The following is an 18,732-nucleotide window of genomic DNA, read 5'->3' as shown; positions in this document are numbered from 1 at the left end:
TGATTTTCAGGTCTGATTGCAAACCCAGCATCCTCTTCCTGCTTTGTAATGCTCTCCCACTCGTGGGAATCCACTCATACTGCTTCTGGATTTTACGTGTTTCTTGGGAACCAGGCCAAAGGGGGGGTGACTTTGTGAGTCCCAAACAAACCCTAGGCCTTCTGTGAGGGGCCTGGGAACCTGGCAGAGGGTATCAGAATTCAAGGGACAAGGCTCAGTCCCTGACTCAGTCATCGCTGATATACCTGCTTCATGTGCCTGTTGCTCTAAGTTTCCTGGGACTTTTCTACTCACCCACCACCCACCCATCACCCATCCACCCATCCTCCATCCACCCGTCCATTATCACCACACTTATCACCCACCATTCACTTATTCAACTATCACCCATCCATCTGTCCACCCACCCATCTGTCCATCCATCCCATCCACTCATCCTCCATCACCCATCCCCAATCACCACTTATCTCCTATTCACCTATCCAATCATCACCCATCCACCCATCTGTCCACCCATCTGTCCATCCATCCCATCCATCCATCCATCCATCCATCCACCCATCCCCAATCACCACTTATCACCCATTCACCTATCCTACCATCACCGATCCATCCATCCATCCATCCATCCATCCATCCATCCATCCATCCTTTCACTTCCTCACTCCTCATGATGCATCTTCAATACATATTAGGCCCTGTGCTAGAGAGAGAAGACATAGTCCCTGCCATCAAGTCACTAAAATGTAGCAGGTGTAGATACCATGACAGATGATATGGCACACCAGGGACACAAAGTCAGAATCTAGAAGGGGGGGTCCCGAGGGTGCAGTGGGGAAGGTGTCCCAGAGGAGCTGTCACTTTTTTTTTAAAGATTTTATTTATTTGTTTGAGACATAGAGAGAGAGGGAGGCAGAGACAGGAAGAGGAACAAGTAGGCTCCATGCAGGGAGCCCGACGTGGGATTCGGTCCCGGGTCTCCAGGATCATGCCCTGGGCCGAAGGCAGCGCTAAACCGCTGAGCCACCCGGGCTGCCCAGAGCTGTCACTTTCACCATGTCTCGAGGCTGTTGGTGAGCAGTAGAGAAACCTGAGCCCAAGACCAGACCCCACCGCTGGCATGTCACCAGTTCTCTGTGAAGCCATCTCCCCACTGCTGGTGGTGGTGGGCACCCCCCACTTCACTAGGCCATTTTAAGGCTGGAGTACGGACTGGGCTTAAGGAGGGCTTAGGTGACTGTGAAGGCCTCACTGAGACTGTTTTCCCTGGCTTGGTGGAAGTGGGGGGGTGGTCTAGTCCAGCTTTTTGAGGTCCTGGTCACTGGAAGTGTATGCACGAGCTTGCGTGGTCACCCTGCTGTTCACGCTCTAGCACTGTGGGCTGAAGAGTACCGGGGCTAGGAGGCCCAAGGGTGCAGGATGGCACCCCACGCTGGCCCTGGCCCAAATCCTGGATTGGCCCCTCTCACTTGAAAGCACTCCCATGTCCATGGCCAGCATCTCTCTAGTGCCCCACAGTCTCCTGGAAAGGAAGCAGGGCAGGGGGGCTGGAGAGGTTTAGGTGCCAGGGCTCTGATGTCCCAGGCCTATGGAAACCCCAGCTCTGCCTCCCCAGCCCTGTGTGACCCGGAGCTTTACCTCCCTGTGTCTTGATGCCCCGTGTGAAAAGGGGGGGGGGACGCGGATGGTACCTCCTCAGAGTGAGCCAGAGTCCAGAAAATGCTCAGCCAAGTGCCTGGCACGCTTGGTAGTTTGGGAACATTATTAACACTAATTCAGCTCTTCTGCCTCCAGTGCTCTCTTTACCCCCCCGCCACCCCCCCACTGGGCCTTTCTAAGGATTGAAGATAGCAGCTGGCAGTGGGAGGTGGTTGCTTTAAATATGAGATGAGAGAACAAAAGGAAAATAGAACAGGGTGGGGAGTTGTGGCTAAACTTTCACAATCCCCCTCCCAAACCGGGGAGGGTCTGCAGGGCGGAATTGTTGTAGCGTCCTTGTCCTCCTCCTACAGTCTAGGAGCTGGGAGCTTCACAGCTCAGTCCCTCCTGCTGGGGGGGGGGGGCACTGGTTTACGCTGGGACCCCACAACCTAAGGGGCCACCCTCCTGCCTGCCTGTTCTCCAGAGAGGCAGGAAGTAGGTTAAGTGGGATCCTGGAGCTTCTCGGCCTCCCTTCTAAGATGGCATTAAACATTCAGCGGATTTCTCCACAGGCCACCCCGAGCGCTTCAAAGGCGGCGTGCCCAGCGTGGCATGCCCGCTGCAGCTGGGGGCCTCCCCCTCGCCTCCTCACAGTGACTGCCCAGTGCCTGCTGGCTCCCCCGGCCCCCCACTCCGGATTGCTCAGTCTGACCTCCCGCTCTCCCAGGCCGAGCTACGGAGCCCCGTGGCGTGGGGCGGGTGACCCGGCCTGTGAACAAGGCTGCGCCTGGCTGGGCCTGGCAGGGGGACCAGGTGCGGGCGGGCGAGCCGTGGCTGTGGCCCCCCTTCCACCAGGTTGGTGCCCGGCTGCCTGGTCCGAGCAGAGGCAGTGAGGAGGCCCGGGCCCACGCGCCCAGCTGCAGGTCCTGGCTCGCCACTTCCCAGCCCTCACTCATAACCGGGGACAGTGTCTACCGCCTGGGGGGCTGCTGAGGACGCAGGACGTCGTGGTCTCGAGGGATGAGGGACGGAACCAGTGCCCGCCAGGTGGGATGCACTCAGCGGACGGCAGGGTCTTCCTCCTCCTGCCCAGCGAAGCCCTGACCTTGCCCTTTGGTCAACTCCGGCCCAACTGCTCCCCGTCCTGGAACCTCGGCAGTGTCCCCGGGCCCCGAGGACACCCTGGCCTTCCTCTGTGAGGCTTCCCCCCCACCCGCCGTGCCCTGGGCAGTGAGCCGCTCCCTCTTCTGAACCCTGTACTTCCTTGACCCCTGTCCTCTCTCCTCCTCTCGGATGGTTTAAATGCCTCTTGCTTTTCTGTTCCTGGGTCTGCCCTCGACAGACCTCGAGCCGCTCGCTGCCGAGGGCAGGTGTTCTTCATCACGCCCCTCCTCTTCCGCTCTTGTCAGTGAATGCTTGTTGAACCACCGGCCAGGAGCGGGGACGGCCGTGGGAGGAAGGTCCGGGTGAGCGTGGCCAGCCCCGGTCTCAGGGAGCAGAAGGACGAAATCCCTGGGCAACACTGCTGCCACGGTGCTCGGTCACCTGACCCCGCCCAACAGGGACAGTACCCTAGATGGGAGCAGGAATGGGGCGGCAGGTGGGGGGGGCGTCCACTGCCTGGACCCGGGGAGCTCCGCTGTAGCACATGCCTGCGAGGGCCAGCCCCTTACCAGCCCCACGTCGCTGAACCTCCACCCCATCCTCAGGACCGGGTATCAGGCGGGAAGAGAAGTAGCAGGCTCAAAGGCGCACATCAAGACAGTAACAGCACGTACCCCTTGGCGTCACCTGCCCCAGATGCCGGCCTGAGGCTCTCAGCAGCCTCGGGAGGGTGCTTTCTAGCCCTAATTCTGCAGACAAAGCAACCGAGGCACAGAGAGGTTAGGGAGCACAGGGCCGGGCCTGAGCCAGATCGGTGGACCTCAGAGCCCACGCTCCCAAATGCTGCCCCCGCCACCTCGGTTGCAGGCTGAGCCAGCCTCCCTTTTTGGCAGCCACGGGTGGCAGATGAAAGGAGAGAACAGACGCAAAGTGGGCGGCTAATAAACCACAGCTATTCCAGGCCCCGGCGCCCCCTTCTTGGGGGTCCTGTTGGTGCACCCCCCATCTCTCCAGCCTGGGGTCAGCCTGTGGGGGGACTCCGACTGCTAGTCCTTGCTGTCCCACTGCACTCAGGTCAGGATCCCGCATGGCACCAAGTCAGTGAGCGCTTCGTGCACGGGTGACCCACCAGCACCCATCTCCCTGCCCGGCCGCGCCGGCCTGTGTAAGCAAACCTGAGCCACCCGAAGCCACACCATCCGGCCCGTGCAACGACAGATCTGTTACAGCTGGACTCGGCCTGGGCACAGGCCTCGTGGTGAGTGCACTCCTGGCCCGGGGGCCGAGACTCCCAGGCCTGAGTGTCTTCGGTGGGCCATCCCCGGGGGCCCTGAAGGCTGCGAAGGGCAGACTGCCCCAGCCCCTTGCAGGCCAGCATCTGAGGGTCTGAGACCTGAATTCAGGGGCCAGCCCCGAGCCGAGGGGGCTTCACAGTCCCACAGTGTGCCCCCCTCATCCTCAAATCCCTTCTGCCTTGGGCCTGGGGCAGCCCACCCCCGTGCCAGGAAAGCCCTCAGCCTCCAGAGGCCCCTCACACCCTCCGTCCCTGCGCTGGGTGCGGAGGCGATCCTTCCTCTTCCTGGCTGGCTCTGGCTCATCTTTGGTCGCATCCCTTTCCCCGTCCTGTTGAAACAACTGGGTTCAGGTGTTGCTCTGGACTATTTCCTCTGGTGAGCTCACCGAGGGCAGGGTCTGCGCTTTCCCATCTCTGTGTCCCTGTGCCTGGGGCCTGCCACTCAACAGTTATGACTTCATGATGTTACACTGAAAATGTCTTCAGGGCGGCTCAGTCTGGCCATGGAGGGTGTCTCAATCAGTGTCCCTGTGTCCCCAGCAACGGCATGCAGCCCGCCCCCCAGCTGGGCCGTGATAGTGAGGGGGCAGGGCTGGGGTGATCGGTGTTGTGCCCGACAACGTTCTAGTAGCCTCCCTATATAGCCAGAAGACTCTCTGGGCTCCTAGGACCCACCACAGCCTGAGAATCCTGAGCCCAACCTCCCCAAACCTCAGGAGGCTATAGGTCAAGGTCCATTTTTGGTCACTTTAATTGTAAAAACCAAGACATTTATATAAATAAGACCGCTGTGTAAAATAGGATTCACCCTTCTACTAAAACCCTTCTCCCCACGCTCAAAAAAGAATATAGAAAACCCAGCAGAGATAAGAAGTACAAATTAGCATGCGGTCCCTGATGAGAAGTAGCTGGCAGGCCAGGATTCCCTGCCGAAACAGGCCTCATGGTGAGTGCACTCCTGGCCCGGGAGCCTCGCCGGAGGCTCAGTGACACCCACACCCTCTGCCACGGGTTACCAAGTGCATGGGTGGAGGCGGTACAAAAGGTTCACGGCCTGGCGGCTGGGAAGGGAGGGGAGGAAGAGGGACAGGCTGCTTGTTCCTCATGCCAAAGCCGGGGACTCTGGAGCTATTGGTCCAATGAGATGCAGTGGTTTGTTCAGCCTGGGGTCAGATTGGGAAGGGGCTTCTGGGTGGTCACCACTTCTCCAGAGGACAAGGGGAGAAGCTGCCTCCTTGAGAGGACAGGCTCCTCCTGGGGCCATCCTGCGTATGGCCACTAAAGACAAGGACAGCGAACACCTGCCAGCAGTGCTGGGGGTTGGAGGGCTGGGGGCTCCGGGGAGGCAAGGGGAGGGCAGCCCCCAAGCAAGGTGGGGCTGGCATGTCCTTGTGACAAAAGCTCCAGCTCCCCGCCCTCCTACCCTGTCACATTTCCCACCCTCCCCTGCATCGAGACCACAGCCTGCCCTCCCCTTCACACGCTGGGAGCCTGGGGAAAGATGTCCACACGCTCACACACAGGTATGAAAGGGTGAAAGGAAAGACCCCAGACTTTCCTTTGAAAAACCAGGACCTGCCCGGGGCTGCTCCCCGTCCCCTGATAGATGGCGGGAAGAGGCCCTGCAGGGAACGGGGCAGGGCTGGGGACAGTGTCAGGAGCACTTCCAGACACACACAGCCAGGGTCCCCCCGAAGTACAAGTAGAGGAGGTTCTTCACCTCATGTGTGATCTCAAACCCAAAGCCCTCGCCGATGACCACGTGCCAGGAGGAGCCGAACTTCTTGTCCATGGTCTCCTTGATCATCTTGGCAGCGCTCTGGAATGGAGAGGACACTCGTCAGGGGGGAGGAGGGGGCACAAGTCAACCTCCTCTCTGGGAAGCAGAAGTCTTGGCAAGAGAGGAGCCTGTGGCCCTGCTGCTGTTCTGCTCCGGAACCTGCAGGAAGGGTTTCCACCCTGGCTGCCCACCCCCCCGCCCCTGCCAGGGGCTATAACACAGGGAGAGAAGAACAGATATGACCCCACCAGTCAGGAAGACAGTGGTGAGGGCGGGGAAGCAGACACGGGTCTGCAGAGAAAGCTCTGGGTCTGAGCTCTGGCTCTGCCCCTTACGGCTTGTTTTTGGTGTCAGCACAGCCAGGCTGTGCTCGGGGCGGGTTGTCCCTGACAACCTGAGAGCCTAAGAGCACCTTGCAGATTGTATGCGACCATCCTCACGACCATCCTCACTTAGAGATGTCGGCTTTCCCTTTGGGGCACAGAAGGGCTTTTCCCTAATGGGTTTAGGGGCTCTGAGAAGAGAAGGTGGACTCCTTCCCTCAGTTATGGCAACAGCTCCCACTCCTTCCTGTGCTGGTTCTTTCAAGAAGCTTCTTCTGGCACGATGTCTAGGGAAGGGCAGAGGAGCCTGCCTTGGGGGGGCAGTCCCACGCTCAGGTGCGTGCTAGCACCAGCACGGTGCCCGCCCCACCTTGGCACACATCCTCACGAGTGCCCGGGGAGGATGCAGCGTCTGACTCCCCGTTACAGACCAGGACACCGGGGCTCAGAGACGAGAAGGGGTTTGTCCAAGGTTAAAGAGCTCGGAAGGCTGTGGACAGCACATGAACCTGGGCCTGGCTGGCTTGAGGCCCGAGCTCTCATGGGCCAGGGGCTGCCTCCCCACTAGCTGCCATGATACTTTCTCACTCATCCCCAGATTGATGAAGGGTGTTCCTGCGTCAATGCCGACTGGCCATACCCCCAGCACCCAGAACAGTGACTGGCACGAGAGATGGTGTCTCACATCTTGTCTGAATGGATGAATGGATACATGAATGAATGCCTGGCCAGGCGCTGTTCTCCACTGGGATAGAGCCAAGGGGAAAGGTACCCTATTCAGCAGGCCTTCTGAGACGGGGACCCCAGGCAGGGCATTACGGAGAGCCCTCTGGGGCTGGGCATAACCAGCAGACCAGTGCCTGGAGACAGCACCAGCCTCTTCCCTTGCCGGCCTTCCTTGGGCTTTCAATGCTTCCAAAGGTGCTAGCCAGGTCCCAGTAAAACTCTCTGGAGCTGGATGTGCGGACTGGGGCCACTTGATTCACCCACGGGGGTCACCAAAGGCACAAGAGGCCGCCTGTACCGATGGCAATACCTCGTTGTTGTTGGAGAATTTCTCACAGGCCGTGACACATAGCTCCATGGTCTCCACTCGCATCTCCTCTGGCATGTCCGAATGCTAGAGACAGGGCAGGGGGACAAACAGAGAGAGGCTTAGCCCGTGACCTGGCTTTCTGGGCTGGCCTCTCTGTCCCAAGCTTAAGGCATGGACACTGGGTAGCTGCCCTGGCATAGCCCTGGGCAGAGCCCAGAGAGGTGACCCATATCCTGACTCGGGGTGTGTGGCTGGGGGGCAGAGGGCACGGAATGCAGTAGAAGCAAGCGGGCTCTAATGCCCAGGCCCCTCTGCGAGGGCATGAAGCTTCATCAGCATCACATTCCAGCCAGCAGATATGGGGAAGGAGGCTGGCCCAGGCAGGAGGGGATGCCGGTTACAGAAATAGCTTATAAGCGGCCCCAGAGCACAGCTGGATCTCACCTCAAAAGTGTGAAGAGACAGCTTGGCTGCTCTTGACGGTCCTGGTTTTTCCTGCCTCTGGCTGTTCTCTCATCCACTACGCTGGATCCCCCTCCTCCTCCTGACTGCGGGAGGATCCTGGGCTTCGTCTCCACCCCCTCTCTTCCCCAGCAATCTCGCCTCTAGGAGATCCCACCCTGTCCTGTGGATTTGTGTATCTTCTACATGGGGAGGGTTCCCACATTTTCATTCCCAGCTATAACCTTTTTTTTTTTTTTGGCTCCAGACTCCTATGTCCAGCTGTCTACTTGACAAGCTCACTAAGATGTTTAAAAGAGAACTCGATTTTCCCCACAAACCTACTCTTCCTCCATCTTCCTACTCTTGTAATTGACACCAATTTCTCATCAAAGCTCGGGAGTTAGCTTGACTATCGCGGGCCCTCGTACTCGGCTCCCAATGCGCCAGTGAGTTCTACTGCCTCGACCTGACTGTGACCATGTCCACCTCTACTCCATGACCTCGACCCAGTCACCCCCTCATCTCTCTGGGCCCCTGCAGTAGCATCCTCATTGGTCTCCCCCCTTCCACTCTGGTCCCCTAAAACCCATTCTCCTTACAACAGCTGGAGTGATCTTTTAAAAACCAAACGGATCACATTACTCCTCTGTTTAAAACATCCACTGTGGGCAGCCCGGGTGGCTCAGTGGTTTAGCGCCGCCTTCAGCCCAGGGCATGATCCTGGAGACCCGGGATTGAGTCCCACGTCAGGCTCCCTGCATGGAGCCTGCTTCTCCCTCTGCCTATGTCTCTGCCTCTCTCTCTCCCTGTGTCTCTCATGAATAAATAAAATCTTTTAAAAAATAAATAAATAAAACATCCACTGTTCACCTTTGAACTCAAGATAGAATCCATGCTCCTCACCACATCTGTCACAGTGGCTGGCGCACCTGTGAGGTCTGGCCTGCTATACTCTGGCCCTCATGTCCTGCCACCCATCTCAGCACTCTGATCCAGCCACCGGCCTTCTTTCTGTTCCTCCAAAACACAGAGCTCACTCCCAACTTGGGTTTTCTTTTTTTTTTTTTTTTTTTTTAATTTTTATTTATTTATGATAGTCACACAGAGAGAGAGAGAGGCAGAGACACAGGCAGAGGGAGAAGCAGGCTCCATGCACCGGGAGCCCGACGTGGGATTCGATCCCGGGTCTCCAGGATCGCGCCCTGGGCCAAAGGCAGGCGCCCAACCGCTGCGCCACCCAGGGATCCCGCCAACTTGGGTTTTCTGTGCTCGCCGTTTCTCCTGCTTGGAATGTTTTTCCGCAGACATCTGCAAGGCTATCTCCCCAACTTTATTCACGTCTCTGATCAGAGAACTCTTTCCAGAAGCTAACCTCTACTCTCTAGCCCCATACACCTGCTTTATTTTTCTTTAAAGCACTAAGGACTGGAATTATGTTCCTTAAGCCTCTCTTTCACATGGCCTAGGCTCTGTCTTGTTCCCGGCTACATCCACAGTGCCTAGAACAGTGCCCAACGCGTGGTAGGTGGCCTAAGTAAAGATTTGTTGAATGAATGAATGGATGACGGAATGAAGCGCTGTTGACCTCTAGATTGGAGCCCACGGAGCCCTTGCCTTTCTTCTTCCGCTGTCATGTGGGAAACCAGCTCCTTGCCTCACTCCAAGGCTGTGTGGCCCTGCCGCCCTCCCCTGGGGCTTACCCTGACCAAAGGGAAGGTCTGCAGTCGCTTATAATCAGCCTCCTCTTTCTTCCCTTCTGTCTCTCCCATGATCCTTCCACTGTGACCCCTGGAAGGAGGGAGTGGGGCTCTCAGGAGGTGCTGGCACTGGCAGTTACGACACGGCTGGGAGATTCGGGAAGCAGGCCCTGCCAACTGGGTGGGAGCAGAAAATGTCTTTCCTCAAGGGGTGCTGTAGAAAACAGGAAAAACCAGGAGAAAGAGTTGGCTTTAAACCCATACATCACAAATTAGAAATGTCTCACCGACAATGTGACACCTCCCCGTCTTAACTCCTCCACATCCTTTTCCAAATGGCCAGCAAGTCTGCAGACAGGAGGATGAGTCAACATGAGCTGCTGGGACCCGGTGGTTAAGAACACACTGGTATGCTGCTATAAGCCCACACTGTCATTATCAAGACAAATACTGACTGCAGGCCAGGCCGAGGATGGAGCCTTGAGCTCGCAAGTACCAAGTGCAGCAACTCTCCAGGCGCTCTAATGTACCTGGTCCTTATTTCCTAGCACACGTGGTGAGAAAGTTAAATGTCAAGGTCAAGAGCGACAATCCTGGGCTTATGGACAAGCAGGTGCCTCCTTCCACAGGTCCCCGATCTGAGGAAGGAATGGAAGCAGCTCTGGTCCTCCTGGGCAGGCCAGGGTCCCAGCTCAGGCCTCCCTGTCCTGTCTGGCTGGTCCAGAAGGTATAAGGCCTGGGTGTCTGTGCTGGTTCTACTGTTCACCAGCCACGTGGCCTTGGGCCTCAGATGCCTCATCAGTAACACGGGGGTGGTCACATCTCTCTTGGGGCTGGAAGAGATCAGATGAGACCCTGTATGTAAAGCGCCTAACACAGTGCCCAGCACGTGGCTACATACATGAGACAATGTGTGTGCATATGAACAGAAAGTTATAAAGCCTAATACATATGTTTGGATTCTTTTCTTTCCAGATCTAGTTATGTAATAACAGATGGGACTTTTCCTAAAGAGATGAGCCTAGATCCTAAATGTCTGGGAGCATTGCTAGAAATCCTGGTGTTTTTCTTTATTGTACAATTCAATTTATCCTAGAACTCAAAGACTTCTTCACCTCAGAAGAATGCGTACAAACCACCGTGCAGTCAGCCCCGTTTAACCATCTATGCTGGACAAATACAACCCGGTAATGTTGCTCTAGTATGTCTCACATTTCCAATTAGGTTTGTTTTCATGGCACAGTCACCAAAGCTGGAAGATACTAGCAGAGTAATTCACGGGCAGTGATGACAGGTGACACCTGCTGGCTGTCCAGTCCCTAGCGCTCCACTACTGCAGTGACCCCATGGGGGAGGCCTGTACAAATGGAGGCCTGAAGCTGCTACTTGGTCAGCCTCAAGTCTTGCTAGTGAGCTGCAGACCTGCGCTTTGACTCTGGGTGGGCCCTCCTCACAGTGCCAACACACAGGAGCCACCACCAGCATGGTTCCTGTGACCCCAGCACATTTGATGTCTGACTAGTTGGTGACCATGTTCTAACGTGAACTCCGCCCTTGTGTGGCCAAGTGCTGAGCTTTCTATGTTCTTCTGGGCCATGCTCTCAATTTTCGCCCACTCTCTGATGTCTTGGAAGCCTTCTGCGCCACCCCATTTGGTGGGCTCCATCGAACAAGGCTGGAAGCCTGCCACCAACTCTGCCACCACGCAACACTGGTATTTTCTGATTGCCAGTGGACAGACGGCTCCTCTTATCTCATCAATTCTGGACATGTGGAGCACTCAGATATTAGCAACTTCTGTTTCTATGTGGAAGCTGGCAAATGACCAGGCACCATCTCATTGTACTTCCTCCTCCTCCTTTCTTAGTTCACAAAATTCAGTGAATTGTTTGGTCTTTGCTCATGAATGTTAAGACCCATCTCCAATTCCATACTGTCCTCCTGGCTTTCACAAAGGCCACTTGCTTGCTGCATTCTCCACGTTATCAAGGTGTCACAGAGGTGGTGGCCATGGCAATGACCAAAGGCAAAGGGCTTTAGGGTTTGCTGACTTCCCAAGATTTTCAGCTTAAAATGATGAACACTGAGTCCTCAGCAGCTGCAGGGGCCTCTTCCACCTAAATATTTCAATTTGATCCAATTTATTCTCAGGGCTCACGTGTGCCGGCCTGGTGTGGCCTGGGAGGGGATCGAGGCAAGTGTGCACGTGCAGGCCCTTAGGAAGCGCAGGGCTGCGGCTGCTCAGATTCTGCTTCAGTGTATGGAATCTTGAATGAAACAGGACTCCGGAGGTCAGAGGTGTTACCAAAGTCATTCTTCAGGAATGAAGGGGTAAAAGCCACTGGGACAGGTATATATTGGGGGGGGGGGGGGCGGGCGTGAGTGGGGAACCAGGAAGCAGAGTATTTAGGCTTAATGCCTGTTCTCTAGGCAAAATGAATTCCGGTCTCTTCCTTACTTTGTAGTCTTGGGCAAGTAACTGAACCTGAGCCTTGGTTTCCACCTCTGTGAAATGGGATAAACCCATCTTCTCGTTCTTAGAGATCCGGGTCGAGCATCAGTTATAGGCATGTAAGTATTTGGAAACTGCAAAGTCCCGTGCACTTTTCTCACTGTGCTGCTCTTACTACCGCCCTGCCGTTAGCCAGGACTTTATCAACATCATTCAACCACGTTTATATTAAGGACCATGATTGCAAATGGCTTTTCCTAACCACTATCCATACTTCTGGGGATCCAAAAGAGAAGAGACTTGCGGAATAAAAAGGAACAGTTAAAGATGATGCGCTTCCAAATACAGAAAGGTAGGAGAATCTTTTATGATGCGTATCATTATAGTGCAGCTATAGTCATCCAGCCGCAATTTAAAACCCGGCTGGAAGAACGCTACCAAAAATAGCCGCCCCAGAGGTTTTAATAACCTTATCAATCTTCCGTGCAAACGTGTGTGCCTGACAGCTCCAGGCCAGAAAGAAGTCGCATCAGGCCTAAAAGAGAGCCCTTTAATAATGTAAGTGTGCCCACGGCCAAGGTCCTTGAATCTGCTGGGTACCAGTCCCGAGATGTCCTTGTGCACAAGGCTGGTGGCAGTCATGCCCTCTCTCTGGTCCCTTGCTCTCCTCCACGCCTGAGGGCCTCTCTGCGTGCTTTACACAGCCTCGCCTGTGTCTGCTGAGAGGCTTCTCCTAGGCAACAGGGGGCACAGATAGGGCCCTTCCTGTCATCGCCTTGAAAAAGCCAGTGGCCCTTCGCTGTCTGTGCCCTGTTCTTTTGTGACACTGACCTCAGTTGTCATGTATTATTTTGCTTTGGAAGAATCCTTAAGGGGGTTAGGGGATGTGAGAGGGTTGGGAGGAGAAATGAAGGATTCTGGGAAATGAGGCCCAAAGTGTCTGCTAGTCCTCTGAGGGTGCCCCCAGCCGCTCAATGCCCAGAACACTCCCGGCCTGCGGAGTTCGGGGTACCCCCAGTAACCATCAGGATCTGAGAGATGGCAGGCCACACTCAGAGCAGGACATGGCAGTTGTTGGGTGCAGGTTCCACAGGCAGCTCCTGTGAGATTCCCATCTCATCTGGAAATTGGGATGAAGCATAGACTACCTCACGGTAAATGTCAGCTCTTGTTGCTGGTACAGTAGGAGGGGGACCTGCAACTTCTTTCTTCATATACTAGTTCAACTAAACATCTAAACATTCAGCCAAACAAACCAATACTTACTGAGTGGTCACTCTACAAACCACAATAGTAGCATGGATGGACAAAAGTCACAAGAAAATTCTGTAGAACAAGCTGTGGCCGGCGCTAGTGGTGTAGGTACACTGGGTTTTCATTCATTGTTTCATTTTTCCCCATAACCACCTGTGAGGGCAGCATCCACTTCTCGTTCTCAGATAAGGCACTTGGGGCTCAGAGAGGTTTTGGGGCTGGCCAAAGGGAACACAGCCAGCCATGACGGAGCCAGGATCCAAACCCATACCTACTCTTCTCATTCTATCTTTTATGCCTTTTTCCCGGCCACAAGCAAGTCGGAGACAGACAGAAATGCAAATAGCTTCAATTCTCAGCATCCCAGTCCAGCCACCTGTCTAAGGTGTGCCTAGCCATATCTGGGATCCACACTTGTGTACCTTGGTTATCCTCATGCCTTTGCTGGCCACGTCTACCCTCTGCCTTCTGGCAAACACAGAGCAAAGCTGGCAAAGGAAGGAGAAAGAAATCTAAGGGCCTGGGAGCATTCATCCAAGATGGTGGTGAGGTTAGGAGGCAACAAGGATTTCATCTATGGATTTCATAGATCAGTTTAGAAAGGGGGGAACAAACGCAGGATTGCATTTTTAAGTTATGCTAAGCAAGAGAATTGAACACATCATCTACTATAAAGGAAGGTTTTAAGAGTTAGGAGGAGATGGTTGCGGAATAAAAGACAGTTACCTTTCACACACACATGTGCGCTCACATGCATACATACACACACACAGGAGGTTGGTGCTGGTGGTGTTGTTTTTAACACTGCCCTTATTTTTTCTCATTTTCTGAGGTCCACTGAACACTTCTGCTGTGCCTTAGACTATGCTGGAGGAGGGAGGAAGACAGATGAAGAGATCAAGACATTTTCTTTATGCGTAACCTAATACAATAAGCAATACTGACACACGTGGTACCCTCTCACCAACATACCCAAATCTGGATGAAATCCCAAACATTTTTGTCAATATGCAAAGTATAGCAAAAAGTCAAAACCATCATAGCTATTAGCTCTACACAAGAACAGATGCTTCCCACAGACAGTGGATTACGCAGTTTCCCACCCCCCCTTTCCCACTCAAGAGAACAGATTTGAACGTAAGGGACTACGAATGACATTATTACAGAAATAAATTGGAGTTAGCACTCATTATTTTTATCATTCACAATTACTAATTACAGGTGACATCTCACAACCAGTCACGACTTAGCAGCATGCTGAGTCCAGACAATCACCTGAGGCTGAAAGACCTTATCTATTCTCCTGTAGATGTCCCAGAGCACAGAGACCAGTGTCTGGCACATGGCAAAAGCCCAACAGATATCTACATTGTGATTAAATTATATTTCATTTGCTCCCTGGGAAAGGAGCAGACCTATTAAATCCATCCACTATTTATGGGACACTGACCTTGAGCAAGGCAACAGGATAGGTGTTCTACATCCAGGATCTTACTTACTGTCCCCCCTCCCCAATAACTCTGTTAGACAGGCACTATCATCCCTACTTTTCTGATGAACACGGTGGCTGAGAAAAGGAAAGTGACTTTCTAGCTGGCTAATAAATGGGAGGAGCTAAGACTTCCTCAGGTATATAGGCCTTGAAGATGATGCCTTTTCAACGACTCCACTATAAGCAAGAGACTGTGTCTGCTTTCAAGGAGCTTATAATCTGAGAGACCAACACACATATACAAGGAACTAACCATGGTTCACGGCAGAAAGCAGTATATGCCACAAGGCAGGTGCAGAGAAAGGGAAGAGGGGAGTTCTAGAAGGGGCAGAGGAGAGGAGAGCAGACACATCTTGGTGGCATAAGCAGCATTTGAGTGGGAATCCTGGCAAGTAGACCAGGGTAGAGAGGTGAACAAACACAATGATATCAAAGCAGAAAGCTCAAAGCATTTTCGGGAAGGTCCAGTGGTCAAATTTGGCTCGAGGACAGAACCTGACACAGGAGAAAAAAGCCTGGGGAAAAAATACTGGGGTTGGGTTGCGGAAGTATAGAAGTATTAGAAGGGCTCTAATACCTAACCTTGTGGGGAATGAGAAGCCCTTTGGAGGTCTCTTGGGGTTTGGTGACATTGCATTGTTTTCAGGCAACTACTCTGGTGGGCTGGGTAAACCCAGAAAAAAACTGGAGGTAGGGACACCAGTCAGGAAGCTACGGCCCTGGCTCAGGTGACAGGCACTCAAGACTTAAAGACTTGAGCCAGGATGGTAGCTTCAGGAATGGAGACGTGAGGTCCTTGAGGACGCAGAATCAAAGCAACTTGACAACTGCCTGAGTGGGATGGGCAATGGCAGAGTGAGGCACGGTGGCCATGTGACTGAGAAAGACGGCAAGTCAGAACAGATGGACAGGTAAAGAAGTGGGCCATTGATTTTAGAACTGAGTTTAAGTTGCTGGTGAGACATGCAAATGGAGGTGTCTTGTCAGGAGTAGGTAACTACCAAATCACGGATTGTCAGGCACAGAACGGAAGCTACTGCGTCCAACCACCGCGGCAATACATCACACCCTACCCTCACCCCCACCCCCACCCCGAAGCATCCCTAACCAAGGAAGCCCAGAAGAAAGATCAGAGCAGGAGGCCTGGATTCAAGGGTCACATGAAGAAATGACGGCTGACACTAAGGGAGCTGGTGACACTTCTCAGAGCCAGAAGAACCAAGGAAGTAAGAGACAAAGGAAGTGAAGTAACAAATACTAAACCTCCCCTGGACTGGACTCCTCATACTTCAATTCCTATTACCCTCAGAATTCCCCAAGGAGATAGCCTAACGCATCCTGATTTTATACATCCTCAGCCTGGAGCCCAGGGAGGTCAGGTAGCTCGCTAAGGCCCTGTAATTGGGCATCCAAACCAGGTCTGCCAAGTTCTGTTCACTGCACCCGGTAACTCCCGTGGGCAGCACACGCTCACGGAAGCCTATCGCTGGATCAAGAATCACATTCTAGGACGTCGGAGTCCAAGAGGCCTTAGAGATTATTCAATCCGACTTCTGTTTACAGATGGGGAAACTGAGGCCCAAAGAAGGAAATGACCAGCCTGGAGTCCCCGCACGTCACCAACTGTCCAAGTCAAGCAGTCTGGGCCAAGACGAGCGCGACCACCCATCCAGCCGCGGGAGTGGGGGGATTATTTCGCGAAACGTTGGGGGAATCAAGGTCCTGGTGGGGGTCGCGGCGGGGGTGGGGTGGGGTGGGGAGCTCGGGTCAGGGAGGCTGTGGCACCGCGCGGCGGGCCGGGGCCTCGAGTGTGTGGGGGAAGGAGCTGCCCGCGGAGTCGCCACGGCGAATCGGTCTCCGAAATGGGAGGGTGGGGGTTGGGAGGAGCCGGGGCTGGGGACCAGCAGGCGGGAGACTGAGGTGGGGCCTCCGCGGTGGGCAAGGCCCCACCCGCCCCGCGACGCCTCTCGGCCCCGACTCGGGCCGGCCCTCCCCGCCCGGCTGCCCGCCGCGCCCCGGGGCCTCACCTGCTCCCGCGGGGGCCGGAGCCGGGGCCGCAGCTAGCGCACCCCCGCCAGGGTTGTCAAGGAGCGAAACAAGAGTGTCTTAGCAACAACAAGGAAGTCCTGCCCCCTCACCGGACGTTGACGGGGATTTCACTTTTTATTGGTGAATGCAAACGTCAATCAATGGTAAAGACCCCTACAACGTACAGCTTGTGCGGAAGGGGGCGTGGCTGGAGGCCGGGGAGGCGGGGCTTCAGTCTTAGTCGTCTTGAGTGGGCCTGAGGGGCCGGGGGTGCGGGAGTGGGCCTTTTAGAGAGACAAACTTTGAAGGGCGGTGTTACCTTGAGCGCTTCTGTTAGCCACTTGAAATCACAATTCGTTGGTGTCTTGACAGTAAGATACTACTTTATTAGGATCTCAAAAGCCTAGTAACAACTAGCACTACAAAAACTAGGCTTAAAAACAACAACAACAACAACAACAACAACAAAAAAACCCCTAGGCTTTGCAGAGAGTATTTCACCTGATTCTTACCACAATTTTTTTAAGGTAATGGTATTCGTAACCCCATCTACACTAAGGTTCAAAGAGTTAAAGTGTGAAAGGAAAGAAAACTCCCTGAGATGGGACCAGGCGCTCTCCCCCCTGGGGCACACCCTCCTATGACTTCCTAGTCCACGGGAGACGTTGTACCATCTAAAGACACGGTTGTCCCGAGCCTGCCTTTACTTCCCTTTAGGAGGGAAAATTAATCCGAAAGTATTAGTAAAGCTAGGGAGAAGGGAAAGGGGGGAAGAGAAGAATCTTCAGATGCAAGTATTGAATTGGTGGATCAAAGGGTCTGTGGTGTGACTCCATGATTTAAACATTTACTTTATCGCGATGGGTACTTCAGGTGAAACCCCACTTCATACTCACTGGCGCTTACTGGGAACTCAGCCCTGGCCAGATGCTGGTCATTCAGAGAAGACACAGTCCTGGGAAAGGACAGCTGTGTCAACAAATAGACACAGAAGGCTATTCTACCTGGGGGGCACCTGGGGGGCACCTGGGGGGCTCAATGGTTGAGCATCTGCCTTTGGCTCAGGTCGTGACCCCCGGGGTCCTGGGATTGAGTCCTGCATCGGGCTTCCCTCAGGGAGCCTGCTTCTCCCTCTGCCTGCGTCTCTGCACCTCTCTCTCTGTCTCTCATAAATAAATAAAATGTTAGAGAGAGAGAGAGAGAGAGACCATTCTACCTGTACTTTGGTACAGGTGTGGGCAAGGTGCTGGTTCTCTCCAAGGAGGGAGTGACTAACTCTCAGAGGAGGGGGTGCTTGAGCTTGCTGTGCCTAAGAGGACTGGTTGGGTAATGAGGGTGGGACAGCACAGGTCACCAGGGAACTGCCATTGACTGACTCCATGAAGCCTGGGTTTAGGGTGAATGTGGTACAGTGGGAGGTGACAGTGAAGAGGATGGGGGTGAAGAAACAGAGGGAAGTAGGGATCACAAAGGTCAGAAGGGTTTTGAATGCCAACTTCCGGGACTTGGCTATTCCCTGGGAGTGTTCCCTGTGTTCTCTTGGGTGAGAGTGGGGATAGTAGCTGTTGGACAGTTTCAAGCAGAGCAGAAGGATGGTCATATCTGAGTCATGGAAAGATCACTTGGGCGGTGAATATGGTGGAATGGCCTTGGGGTGGGTAGAGGAAAGGAGGGCACAGTGGATTTGGTTTTGAGACTTGGCAGCTTGAGGTGTACTCAGCCCTTGCCCATTTCCCGAATTGCCTTCCTGGTGCATTCTGAAGGTCCATGGAATGTCTGACTCAGCCTCCAGATTTCCCCAATCCTCTTTGCCAAGTTTCTCCAGGAGATGGAAGTTGGCCTTTGAGGGGGATGCAGCTCTCGCCTCCGCCTCTCATCCAAACTTCTAAAAGGGGTCCACGTTTGCTGTCTTCTCTTTCTCACCTCCTATTCGGTCTTCAGCCCACTGCAATCTGGCTTCCACACCCACGCTGCCACCACCGAAATTACCTCTTCCATGGTTACCGGTGACCTCCTGAAGGGTGGAATCCAACAGATCTTTATCTTGCTGGACCCATTCCCTCTGCTGGTGTAAGCCTGTCGATCACACCTGTCTTCATGAAATTCTCTACCCCAGAAATAGTGCCCACAGAACTCTTTACAATGCAGATTCTGGGGCCCCCTGGCATCAGAATAGTGAAGGGCAGG

General features: G+C 54.2%; 1 protein-coding gene and 1 long non-coding RNA gene across 8 annotated transcripts; one reads left to right on the top strand and one right to left on the bottom strand.

The window, feature by feature from the left end:
- Window positions 1-632: 632 nt before the first annotated feature.
- Window positions 633-16,671, bottom strand: DNAL4 (dynein axonemal light chain 4). 5 transcript variants are annotated; one of them, XM_072843923.1, is made up of 5 exons: window positions 16,545-16,671; window positions 9,323-9,533; window positions 7,179-7,262; window positions 5,760-5,858; window positions 633-3,213 (listed from the first exon to the last, which is right to left on the bottom strand). In XM_072843923.1, the coding sequence occupies exons 2-5, from the start codon at window positions 9,389-9,391 to the stop codon at window positions 3,130-3,132; spliced, it is 336 nt and encodes a 111-aa protein (XP_072700024.1). In that variant the 5' UTR covers window positions 9,392-9,533; window positions 16,545-16,671; the 3' UTR covers window positions 633-3,129. The 5 variants fall into 5 exon arrangements, with proteins under 5 accessions (XP_072700024.1, XP_072700027.1, XP_072700023.1 ...); XM_072843926.1 differs by lacking the exon at window positions 633-3,213 and adding an exon at window positions 3,474-3,494; XM_072843922.1 differs by lacking the exon at window positions 633-3,213 and adding an exon at window positions 3,548-4,368.
- On the top strand, window positions 5,484-14,604 carry LOC140642823 (uncharacterized). Of its 3 annotated transcripts, XR_012039227.1 has the most exons (6): window positions 5,484-5,562; window positions 10,416-10,506; window positions 11,471-11,669; window positions 11,785-11,890; window positions 12,005-12,123; window positions 13,858-14,600. It is a non-coding gene; the product is annotated as an uncharacterized lncRNA (long non-coding RNA). The 3 variants fall into 3 exon arrangements; XR_012039226.1 differs by having other exon boundaries at window positions 10,295-10,506; window positions 11,785-12,123; window positions 13,858-14,604; XR_012039225.1 differs by having other exon boundaries at window positions 11,785-12,123; window positions 13,858-14,601.
- Window positions 16,672-18,732: the final 2,061 nt, after the last annotated feature.

This window comes from Canis lupus, chromosome 11 (assembly GCF_048164855.1).
Source record: "Canis lupus baileyi chromosome 11, mCanLup2.hap1, whole genome shotgun sequence".
Lineage (NCBI taxonomy): Eukaryota > Metazoa > Chordata > Mammalia > Carnivora > Canidae > Canis > Canis lupus.
This window is presented reverse-complemented; position numbering and strand designations above follow the sequence as displayed.

Coding starts and splice junctions, on each gene's coding strand:
- DNAL4 (XM_072843922.1), bottom strand. CDS start 9,391: ATGGGAGAGACAGAAGGGAAGAAAGAGGAGGCTGATTATAAGCGACTG. Junction 7,263..9,322: donor AGACCTTCCCTTTGGTCAGG/GTAAGCCCCAGG, acceptor CCCTGTCTCTAG/CATTCGGACATGCCAGAGGA. Junction 5,859..7,178: donor AATTCTCCAACAACAACGAG/GTATTGCCATCG, acceptor TCTCCATTCCAG/AGCGCTGCCAAGATGATCAA.